This window comes from Hydra vulgaris, chromosome 13 (assembly GCF_038396675.1).
Source record: "Hydra vulgaris chromosome 13, alternate assembly HydraT2T_AEP".
NCBI lineage: Eukaryota > Metazoa > Cnidaria > Hydrozoa > Anthoathecata > Hydridae > Hydra > Hydra vulgaris.
In genome coordinates, this window is record NC_088932.1 from 21,977,973 (window position 1) to 21,991,306 (window position 13,334).

At 26.6% G+C, this 13,334-nt stretch overlaps 1 protein-coding gene across 1 annotated transcript in view; it reads right to left on the reverse strand.

The window, feature by feature from the left end:
* Positions 1-112: 112 nt before the first annotated feature.
* The window catches only part of LOC100202483 (endophilin-A3), a 51,215-nt gene continuing 37,993 nt past the window's right edge, over positions 113-13,334 (reverse strand). The window contains exons 5-12 of the mRNA XM_065816732.1: positions 11,904-12,047; positions 10,476-10,537; positions 9,876-9,947; positions 9,700-9,766; positions 5,800-5,891; positions 5,405-5,508; positions 4,172-4,380; positions 113-695 (exon numbers count right to left, since the gene is read on the reverse strand). Of these exons, the coding sequence (XP_065672804.1) occupies positions 553-695; positions 4,172-4,380; positions 5,405-5,508; positions 5,800-5,891; positions 9,700-9,766; positions 9,876-9,947; positions 10,476-10,537; positions 11,904-12,047 (893 nt within the window). The 3' untranslated portion in view covers positions 113-552. The remainder of the gene's footprint in view (positions 696-4,171; positions 4,381-5,404; positions 5,509-5,799; positions 5,892-9,699; positions 9,767-9,875; positions 9,948-10,475; positions 10,538-11,903; positions 12,048-13,334) is intronic.

A 13,334-nucleotide genomic window follows, 5' to 3' on the forward strand; every position in this document is an offset into this window, starting at 1 on the left:
ATTTAAAAGATTTTCATAGAAAAAATATATAGTCAATATAAATATCATAGTCAATCAAACCAAAATAATTACTAAGAAACAAAATAATTGTTTGGAAACAAAAGAATTTAGATCAACATCAAATTTTTAAAACTTTAAAAAAAGGAAATACAAAAATAAGCTCATTTTTTTGACACACTATTTCCAAAACATTTAACAAGAAAAACACAAAAATTTAATAAACTCGCTACATAAATCAAAAAAATAAAAAATTAACAAGAAAAACACAAAAGTTTAATACACAACATAACTGAAAAAAAAAATTATCAAGAAGAAAAACACAAAACTTGAATTCACTACATATTTAAAAAAATTTTAAACGTGCAATTAAAATTACATCCCCAATAAAATATAATAGAAAAAATTATTAAAACTTTTAAATTTTTTTAACAAAAAAAATAAATAAATAAAAAATATTATTAAAAGTTCTTTTGTTTCAACAGACATTTAAAGGAAAAAAAAAATTAAACATTTTTACAAACAAGAAAATTTTAATGTGCAAAATGTTAACTTCTATAATGGAACTATAATTTCAACATAATTTTGTGGAAAAAATCCTATTTGTCCTTTCAAACGGCCTTCTAACCAATTTTCATCAATTCGACTAGTCAACTCAATCACATCACCTTCTTGGAACCCAAGCTCACCTTCATTTTCTAAAAAAAAGATTATGAAAATGATTTGAAAAGAATCAATAATAAAACAAATGATTTTATTTTTAAACCCTTAGTCCCAAATCCTTAGTTGATCTAGCGGCACTTTCTTGCAATCTACCTAGAAAGTCAGTCCATGTATGTATTGAAGCCCTCACTACTACCCCTCTCTCTCTCTCTCTCTCTCTCTCTCTCTCTCTCTCTCTCTCTCTCTCTCTCTCTCCTCTCTCTCTCTCTCTCTTTAAATATATATATATATATATATATATATATATATATATATATATATATATATATATATATATATATATATATATATATATATATATATATATATATATATGTATATTAGGGTGATGCATGAAGTGTATACAAAATTTTTGTTGTTTAAATACTGATGTCTCACCCTTTCATTTGGTTTCAAGCATATAAATGAATAAAAATGTAAAATTATACGAAGATTGAAGCATATTCAAGGGTAGCTCATAGACTCATAGACATAGAAATTTGAAAATAATATCCGAAAACGTTGAAAACAAGATACATTACATAATTTGGTTTGTTTTATTCCTTAATATTTCAATATTTCATGCTGTTGTAGACTCATACACAGCACAATATTTCAACAAATTTATCAAACAATATATAAATTAATTTTGATTTAGTATCTTTTGTTATAGTTTGCCTTCAGCTACTAAAATTGTTGTATTTTGTTGAATGTATGTACAAATATTCTTTTCTTTTAATATTCATACTTGTTTTTATGTCAGTAGTGTACAAACAAACTCAAGCAAAGGTTGAATTTACACATTTATTCCACGATTTTAGACAAAAGACAGCACATGGTAGACTGGTAGAGTGAGTGATGATAGGGGATAACAGGGGAGATAATTGGAAAACCTGAAAAGATTTGAATGAAATATAGAGAAATATTCTTGAATGTTGTTCTGTTTTTTAAAGTGTACTAAATCAGTTAAATTACCAAAATCTTAGAGTATTAAACAATAAATATCTTATTTATATACAAGAGTGTGGTTATACACTTATCTACATATTTTGCAATAAAATTAAAATAATTTCATTAATCTGTTTTTTTTTTTGTAGAAAATGGCAGATCCTCCAAAAACAAGTCGGGAAAATTAGTTTGGAAAATAGACTAAAACGAAGTGCAACTGAGATGTGGTTGATTAATCCAACAAGTGATGCACTATTAGGTAGTAAATTGTCTTCAACTAAACAAGCTTTGTCTTGATTTTTTCACCAGCATGGGCGAGAAAAATGTACTATCCGTGAAAGTGCTTTTTCTGTCGCACAAGAAGTTATGTTCTTTTGGGCCAAGGCAAAAATACCTGTCCAGGCCAAACACCATGTTATAAAGAAGATAGAAAAAATAGTTGACACTTACCAGAAGTCAAGAAAGAACAAGAAGCGTTTCACTGAAACTCAAAAACAAAGTGAGTCTCACTTTATGAATGAAATAGAAGAGTTATTTGATATAGCTAATGAGAATGCAATGAATATCATGACGATTGAAGAAGACAACGAATTTCTAAGAATGCAAAGAGCAGGAAGACAAGGATGCATGCTTGCAGTTAATCAGAAATTGTTTAAAAAAGAGAAGACAAGAGCAAAAAGAAAAGCACAAATTGAACAACGTGCAGAAAGGGTAAAGATACGATAAGAAAGTATTGAAAAAACTTCTTCAATGTGTTTGCAGACTTGGAAGATGACGATATTGAAATCAACACTGAATCAGATGAATGCGAATTAAATGACAATTTTGAACCTAAAAGAAAGATGCCGAAGAGAAAAATGCCAAAGAAATCCAAAACTGCAACAATTATGTCAAGGGAGCTTGCAGCTGCATTAGACCGAACAAAAATGTCAGATCGAGAGGCAACTTTTATTATTGCTGCAACTGCCAAGAGTTTAGGACATAATATTGAAGATTTATCCCTGTCGTTTAGTACTATTCGAAGGGCCAGAATTAAAAACAGAAAAGTAGCAGCTGCCCATATAAAAAGTGAATTTAATCCTGATACACCGCTAGTTGTACATTGGGACAGCAAATTACTACCAGACATTACAAGATCGATTTCGGAAAAAGTCGATCGTTTAGCAATTTTGGTAACGGGAGAAAATACGGAAAAGTTGCTTGGAGTTCCAAAACTTGTGACCGGAACAGGTGCAGCAACGACGGATGCCACAGTTTCTAGCTTAACAGAACGGGGAGTGAAAAAATAAATTGTTGGAATGTGCTTCGACACTACATCGAGTAACACCGACTGTCATTCTGGAGCGTGTACATTAATCGAAAGATTATTAGAGAAAAATCTATTGCACTTAGCATGCCGTCATCATATGCATAAAATTATTGTGTCAGATGTATTCAAGAGTCCTTTTGGCCCATCTAGTGGACCAGATATTTTGTTATTTAAACGGTTCAAAGACAACTGGAACTATATTGTTCAAAATGAATTTGAATGTCTTGACGAAAACTTGTTCAGTGGTCCAAACAATATTTGTTTAAATGATCTCAAAGATGCTGCTGTTAGTTTCGCAAAAAATTGTTTACAAACTGTTAGCAAACTAAGAGATGATTATAGGGAAGTTTTGGAACTGACAATAATGTTTCATGGCAATATCCCTCCTTGAAGGCAACATTTCAATGTGCCAGGTGCATTTCACCACGCACGGTGGATGGCTAAGGTCATCTACTGCATAAAAACATGTACATGTTCCGAAAGCAATTCAAGGCTACTACAAAAGAAGAGAAATCCCTGTTTGAGTTCAATCTGTTTTCAACTCTTCTGTACATGTCTGCATGGTTTTCTAGTCCATTTGCTTCCGAATCACCTGCTAATGATTTGAAATTAATGAAGAAATTTGAATCGTACAAAATAATTAACAAAAAAGTTAGCGAGAAGGCAACGGCTGCATTAAAACGCCATTTATGGTACTTGAGCAAAGAACTCATTGGATTGAGTTTCTTTTCAAGTAATGTATCACATAAAACAAAACAAAAAATGATTGAAAGATTGAATAACGAACCACAAGAAGACAACCTGAAAAGATAGGGAAATGTTAATAACATTCATTTGAAGTCGATTGAAGATTTTGTAATGTCAAAAATATTAGCATTCTTTCGAATTTTGGGAATTGATGAACAGGCTTATATATATATAAAGCATATATATATATATATATATATATATATATATATATATATATATATATATATATATATATATATATATATATATATATAAATGAAGAAAAAAGTTAGATAAGTGTTTTTTACTAATTATTATTGCTCTGTTCTTTAATAACATTGAGCACTCTATTTGTAAAATACACTAACATAATTTACATATATATATTTATATATATATATACATGTATATATTAAAAGTGCTTTTTACTTAACACTGCCCACTTATATATAATAAATATAAATAGCAATAAAAACATAAAGTCACCTGGTTCAAAATCATACATAGCTCGACAGCATGGCATCTTAGACTTCTGATTTGGTGCAGTTGGTGCAGACCTTTGCGGGGGAGTAGGTGTTGGGAGAGGTGAACTCTTTTCAACAATATCATATGCATTTAAGCTACCACTATCATCAAATTTAGGACGAGAAATAAAGACACGATCCTCTTTTGGGCGACTCGCTGCCTCTGATAAACTATAAACAGGTACAGAAAATAAAATTTTAACAAAATTTAAAAAATATAAAAAATTGTGAGCTCATTCCAGTAAATTTTAGGAACATATGGTCAGAGAGGTACCTGGAATTTGTTACCAATATTTTTTCATTGTCAAACAATTTTTTTTTTAAATCTGTTTACGCTGCTCACATTTTATGTATGATATGACAATTTGCATTCGCATTCAACAGTTTTACATTACGCAAAACTTTTTTATTTATGAATATTTAAATCATCTTTTGATATTGTTTTTGTGACATTCAGTAAATATCAAGTCAGAAAAAAAAGCATTTAACAGCAACTGTGAACTTTTTTTAAAGAAACTGATTACTTTATATAACTTTTTTTAAAAGAAACTGACTACTTTATATAATTTTTTTTTTTAAAGAAACTGATTACTTTATATAATTTTTTTTTAATAAAAGACTTAATATGTGAAAACAAATAAAAAAACTTTATTTTTTCTTTAAAAAAAAATGAAAAATGTTTTTGTTTAAGAGAATTTTTTTGCGAATGTATTTAAAAATTTTTGTTTCTAATTAATTCAATATCCTATAAAGTTCTTTTGATGTAATTTATTTATGAACATAAATTTTGTTTATGAATATCTTATCGGAAAATAAATTGCTTTTAGAAATAAATTGTAAAGAAATATAATATTTATCAAATACAAAACTTAGATTTCATCAAAAATTTTTGTCATATTAGTTTAAACAATTTTAAATTAATTTTAAACGCAGTTTAAAATTAAATTAAATTGAAAGTTAGTAATTTGAAATACGCTAATGACCCAATTTAAATTTTAATGATGTAAATATCAAAGCTGTGTTAAAGTTACATTTATTAGAGTTATGTGATTTTGTTATGCAATAAAATCTCATAACAAGGCCTGAAAGGAATGAAGAAAAACACTAGTAAACTGATAGTAGAATATAATAAATAATGCATATGATATATTATAATACATTAAAGAACACTTTAAGGATCAAATAAAGAACTAACTTTTCTGCAAGTTTTTTAACTAAAGCATCCATTAGATCAGCACATTGATGGTGATAGTCGCGAACAGCCTCTGCAAAAGCATGTATTTGACCAATATGCTCAACCTATTATTAAAAAGCATATATTTGACCAATATGTTCAACCTATTATAAAATAGTTATTCAAATAAATAACTATTTTATAATAATTCTAACTATCTAATTTATTTATTAAAAATATTTAACACGTTATTAATTAAAAAAGTTTTATTAAAAAATAAAATAAAAAACAAATAAAGAATTAATATAAGAAAAACAATTACAAATATTTATATATTAATATTTGCTATAAGTAGTGTTTTAATTTAAAAAAGTATATTTATTATAAAAAATGTATTTAATGTTATAAATTATTACATCGCTGTCAATGAAATTCATCATACTGTTGTAACACAACTCTTTTGATTCTGTGAATTTTTCTTCAGCTATGTTTAGTTCTTCCTCAGGAACTGTAATAAGAAATTCGTAAATTATAACAAGATTTTCAAAAACAGTTTTTTATAGGCTCTGAAGAAGATTTTAGTTTTTAGTTTTATGAAGAAGAGTTTAGATTTTAGAACAGGCTTTCATCTTTAAACACCTTTCTAAAATATCTCTTACTAATGTTGCAAAGTAAAACTTGTAAATATTTTTTGATAAATTACAAAATGTTTTAATTGATATAACTGTATTTAAATTGTGTATACTAAAGTAGAAACTATTTTCAGTAAATAAAAAAAAATGATAGGCTTTTAAGAACTCAAATAAAAGTATCAAACATTTAAATATTAATATTTCAATAATAAGAATGACAAAAATTCAAAAATAATACCTCCTATCAGCATTGAGATGAACATAAAGAAAAAGAAAATTTATAATTATTTATAAAGAAACAAAAAGTTAGGTATAAACAAGAATGGTTAAATTAACATAATATAAATATGCAATGAACAAATTACATATTAAAAATTTAAAACTATAGTATGGGAAAACAAACAAAATTTAATGGAAGAGTTAATGCAATATTTACAACCAGATGCCCTACCAGTCACTAACCTGTTTTGCATACCATGACTGAATATTTTTTATTGAAAAACTATAACAATGACAATTATCGATCAGGATATACAAGCAACATTACACCCTTATGTCACCCTTACCAACAACACAATTCAGACAAGCACCTTTTTGGGAGGTATTTGTTTATTTCTATTACATATATTAAAATTGATTGGGCTAAGAACGCTTGGTTGTATCAATCCTGATAACACATCTTTTCATTCTGATAACATATCTTTTTATTCTGATAACACATCTTTTCATTCTGATAACACATCTTTTCATTCTGGTAACACATCTTTCCATTCTGATAACACATTATTTCAGTAGACTTGTTGTTGAATATGACTTGTTGTTGAATATGACTTGTTGTTTACAGCTTGAAAGCCACTTTGAAATCTAAGATGATAATCATAAGGGCAGGTTGGCCTTAAGTTTATGTATGATAATGTGGTCAGCATGGTCAAATGTTTTTGCAAAATCAAAAAATATTGCAATTAGTAAGGTATTGCAGTCAACTTATGGCCTTAAGTTTTATTGATGGTTATTGAAAAGCAGACGCTTTGAAAACTGTAATATCTTCAAATTGAAAGACAATTTGCTTAAAATAGAATTCATGGTATCGGTACACCTTCCCATTTACATTTTCTGTTGTAGACTGTAGCTTTGATAAAATTCAAATTTAATTTTAAACAGCATGCCTTGTTGTGTTGCAAAATTTTGGTGGATCTATGTTATGGATGAGCATCAACAATGAACCAATTTTTAAATATAAGATGTGTGGTGACATTCTAGAAGGGTCTAAAGAGTTAAGGAAATCAATTGAATAGTTAACAGCTTGTTCCTCATCTCTCACTATCTCAATAAATTTGTACTTGACAACTTTACCAAGTAGCTTCAATTAAAGTTGATGATTTATTTTGTTGACATCATTATACTTTGGAGTGAAAATTATTTGTTTGCAAAAAAAAAAACTTTCTACACAACATTTCGAATTAATGACTGTATTTGTAAAATGCAAAAGTTTGATGAAAACTTGAATGAACAACAAGAAAATGTACAATTGCAAACAGTACATTTTAAAAGCATCACAAAAACAAATACTTTTTACTATTTATAAGATTTTGAATAACACCTAATTCAATGATCAACATGATCGACACGATAACCACAAATGATCAAACTTTCTGACAAGATTGTCAGATCAGTATATTTTTGTTGACATTCTGTATTATACACCAAATGAATACATTAATATAGCTGAAATAAAATAAATGTGAAATGCAAACTACATAAATTATGCTTTCAATTTATTTGCAAAAAAAGCCACCTGTTAATGAGGTTGTGGACAATTAGCAATAATAAAAATTAATTCCATAGGAAACTTAAAGGGATTCCAAAAAAAAGTGTGACAAGTTATGGTTATTTTGTAAATAAACATTAGAAAATAAATTTGGAGTTTATCAAAATTATAAATTATTTATTGAGGTATTAACAAAAAACGTTTGTTGTTTTGCCATTATACTTGAGAGGTTAATATTAAAGTTATGAATCAGCATAGTTTTTTCTATTGTAAAAATATCTGGTTTCAGTATAAATGTACTTACAGCAAAGTTTTTTGAACGCTTTACACAATTACACAGTTAGATTGGGTTTTCCCTTTTATAAAAAAAACCTTTGCGCTACATTAAGAACTTTAGTTCAACTGTAGACTTAATTAAACAAAGAAACTTCTACTTTGATTTATTTTTATTGTCATTAAAGTATTTCATTTACGGTGAAATCAAACTTATTAGCACTACTTTTTACTTAACTCAAAAAAATAAAAATTTAATAATTTTTCAATTTACATGTTCTATATTTATAGCGCTAATATTAATTTTGTTTTTAAAATAAAATAAATATAAATTAGATTTTCAAAGCATTTCTTATTGATTATTTCTATTTGTTATTATACATTTTATAAAAGGTTATATATTAAGTCAATCTTCTACATAAAATTTAACTGCAAAAGAGAAAATCTAAATATAACAATGTTTACAACCCGATTTTAAGTTATTTGAAGAACTTTTTGTAATGACCTTATTTTCTAGAAAAATTCATTAATTAGACCAGTATTTAAAAAAAAAATGAAAAAGCAAAAACTTACATTTGAAAGAAAAAAAAGGCATTAAAAATGATGAATTTTTTTAGCTAATAATTATTGATAAGTAATTATTTTTTAAGGAATAATTAAGATATGGACATAAATTGTTTCAGCTCTTGGGGATCCTTTTAAATATTTAAAAAAAAATTTATATGGGAATAGTTAAAAATCAACTTCATTAATGGATGGAATGGGCCTAATGCATTGTTTTAGTGCATAATTTTTTATTGTTGAACATACATCACCATTGCAGTTATGAACTCCATACTCTTACATCATTGGATGGCTTTCTTACAAAACAACATTATAATCCACCATATGTAAGTAATTATATACAGAACTATATATTTTTTCTTTTAATGCAAGTTTAAATCATCTAAATTCTTTCTACAATTAAAACTTAAAGTTTTTATTTATAATAAATTTTCATTAAAACGAACTTTTTATTTAAATTAAATAAAACATTAATAGTGAATGACCATGTTGTTTTAAAGTACATTGGACCAATCATAAAAGTTATAAAGATAAGTTATGAGTTATGATTTTTTTAAGTTCAGTATTTATTTAAAAAAAATATTTATTTTTATTTAATTTAATAATTTGTTGTAGTTTTTCTTATACAGTAAGAAAAATTAAATTAAAAAATAAAAATAAATATTTTTTTTAAATAAATACTGAACTTAAAAAAATCATAACTCATAACTTAACTTTATTACTTACATGACTTTATGTAATTTTACTTATACAATATTTTGTAGTATTATACTGTTAACAATTTTTTTAAATTACTTTTTAAATTACCAATTAATTTTTAACCATTTCGTTTTTTAAACAACAATTACTACCAAGAATTATGCCCATTAATTTTTTTTAATTCAAAAATGTAAACATTACAATTAAAAGTAAAAAAAATAAAAATAATAAAAGAATTGAAAAAAAAATCAAATTAATCAAAATTAAAAAATAAACAAATTAAAAAATACTGAGACTAAAAAAATTTAAAACAAAATTCAAATTTATAACCAACAAAAATGAGATTTGTAAAACATGTAAATAAAATGAAAAGTAATAACCTTTGGCTCCTTTACTCTTTTTATAATCAAAATCCAAACGACGACTTTCTAACTTTTTGCGATGATGCTGATAGGATAACAAAAACATTAATTGTTATTAAATATAAATGTATATATTAAAGACAAGTTGTCAATGTCAACAATAAAAAAAACGTCAACAACAAAAAAAAGCATACATTTATTTCCTTTAAATCTTTTTGCTGCAGTTGGTAAAGAGGATCCAAAAAATTTTGTTTTACACTAAACTCCTGGAAAAAACAGAAACAAAATAAATAACAAAAACAATTACCAAAAAAAGTTTTATTATATCCTGCAATCAAATCCTACTACATAACAGTTGGTAAAGCTATCGACTTGTTTCTTTGAGAAGGAGCTTTGTTTATAAGAATTTGAGTTTCTGGCTTTAAAGATACAACCTTACAAAGCAAAAAAAGGGAAACTTATAATTTTGAAAAATATTTTAAAAAACAGCTATCAAAGTTTTAGTATGGTGGTGATGTTATACTGTGTCATTGAAGTCATATTGAGTGTTGTTGACTGGTTGCTATATGGCATTGTATTGATGTGATAGCATTGTAGTAAGTTTGAGTTATGTTGACTGGTTGCATTTTGACATTGTATTGATGCCATTGCGTTGTGGTAAGTTTGGGTGTTGTGTTTTGCTTTGCAAGGTGGCAATTCAGAAGTATTGTTAAAATATTTGTAAACATAACAAAATTGATTATAAACTTATATACATTTATACAACAATATATACATTTACAAATGTAACTAACCAATGAATCTTTAATTTCAGCAATTTGAGTAAATGTGTTACCACAAGCCATTAGTGATTGAGCTGCAAGAATAACAAATAAACCACTATGATATAAAAATAAACACAGACAAATTGAGAATTTGACATTTTTTATAACATTACCCTTATGTAACCATACCCTTATTTTTCCCTAAAACATAGGATTAATGCTAATTTTTTGGTGAATTTATTTCACGAATAGTTGTTTTTATTATTTTAATAGTTGTTTTTATTATATAAATATTTATTTTCATTATATAAATACATATATATAAGTTTTAATTATATATATAAATATTTTGTATTATCTGTTCAACCAAATAGTATGCTTTATTAACACTGATGGAAACTGAAAAATACACATAACTACTTATTTGACTACACTAAAATGACAACCTAAACACTGGTCCTAGTGTACACAACAATATTAAGTAACATGAACTTTTTTTAAATAACTGTCTAAAAACACTTTTTTGTTACTGTGTTCACACTCCCCTTTCTTTTTCTATTGATGTTAGAAGCACCTTCATCCCTCTTATTCAGATAAATGTTGCACAAAGAGAAAAGCTGTTCACCAGGGATGTGGTGGGGATCAAACTTAACACTTTTTACACAAGTATTTTATCAAAAATAACTGTGTAACTTAATTAGTTAGATATTTTTTTAAATTCTTTTAATTTTCCAAAATGCATGTTAACAAGGGTTAGGCATTTTGGAACTCGTGGCTTGATGAAAGTAAATTTCAGAAACTTGACTCCAAAAAACAACAAAGAGTGTGGCAGATCTTGCAGTTATTGTTGAATTTTTTGTTGCTGTGCAACTAACATATCAGTTCTTGGTAATATTTTATGGGGGCAAACAAATTATAGAAACCAAACATTGCTTAATAAAGTTTTGTGATGAGTTAAAAACATATTTATTTTTCTTTGGAATCAAATATGCCAAAAAAAATGTTTTTATTAAATTGTTTTTCAAGTCTGAATGAAATAATGACATATCTAAAATTGCAGCCACATTATAAAACATATTTAAGGTAGCAGTTACATAAGGATTTGTTATGCTCAAATAAAATAGAGTTAAAACTGCAATAAATTAGCTTAATCACCAAAAACAATGTCTCTTAATTGTATCTTGTGTTAAGGAATACTATTTTTGTAAAACCATGTTTAAACATTTTTACAATAAAACATTTTTCAGAACACATGCCAGTTAGCTTATTAGAAGCATATCAATATGTCACAAAAGCTTGGTCATTAAATGTAAACAAATTAATGTTGTTAAAAGTAAAAAAATTAATGTTGTTAAATGTAAACAAATTAATTTCAAATTTAAATAATTTTTAAACAAAAAATAGAAAAACTCAAATAACTACGAATTATAAAAAAAATTAAAATTTCACAGTCCTTACAATATGGCAGCTCATCATTCAAGTCAGCACCAGCTTTTAAAAAGACATCCGCAAGATTTTGCTCAACCTGTGGATACTTTGCAGATTTTGTTTGACCTCTGGCTTTTTGATAGGATGCCTGGACAGCAAGCTTTGTGCGAGCACCTGAATATTTAAAAGTAATCAAATTTCAGAAATCATATTAAACAAATAAATTTTAAATTCTCAATAATGATATTTAATATTTAACAATAATTTTTATAATAATAATTGATGATAATTAATGATAATTATTATAAAACTAAAATAGTATAAACAAATTGTTTATAATGTTAAAGACTTTTCTCAAATTTACTAATGAGGTTGGGTTCTGCTTAAAAACTTTTGCTTATAATTTCACTTAACAGTTTTATATGATTTTTAAATCGGGTGATTAGGCTAAACCAAGAGACAAAGTCATTAATTATATTTTCCTGCCAGTTTTTGCCTGATGATAAGTTTTTAAAAATTTCTGGAATGATATCTTGCATGAATCTCATCTTGGTGTGTAAAGCGTAGACCAGCATAATCCCTGTAAGTGATTGCATCTTAAATCATGACTGATTTCTAAACAGAAAATGCAGGGTATTAAGGAAGCATGAGTTTGGTGGCTGGCAAAAATTGAAACTGTACAGCAAACTTCCTAACTTGCGTTTCCTCTGAGAACATAACATGTCACCACATTTTAACATTCAAATCCTCATATTCTTTGTAAAATTTGAGTCAATGAAAAATAATTTTTTAATACAGCGCTATACGATCAAAGATTTAAGTCCTTGGCGAGGTGTCTTTGACAGTGTGGACACTGACATTTACACAAAGAAGCGGTTGAGTAAGAGTTAGTGAGATTAAAATCTGTATGTCCTTCATACCCTAACAGTGTATCATGTTGTAGGTTGTTAGAGTGGAAAATATTGATCGTAATCAGGATTTTCTTGGGTTGATGCTGCCTGTTGACTTGATGTGTTAGATGATATCATGAACAGTTGTCTTGAGCATATTAAAAGGTGCAACACATTTAGACTGTGGGATCTTATATGGCCAAAACTATTTGTGTATATACAAACATACATACATACATACATACATACATACATACATACATACATACATACATACATACATACATACATACATTACATACATACATACATACATACATACATACATACATACATACATACATACATACATACATACATACATACATACATACATACATACATACATACATACATACATACATACATACACAAGGGTTGAATTAAGGAATTGTGATTTGAGATATCTGGAAAAATATCTGGTCTTCAAAATTTTAGTTTATGCAAAACCGTGACCTTTGCTTTAATGGAGCAAACTAGCTTAAATTTGTTAGCAAATAAGTTATAAAAACAAAACAAAAAACTTACGACT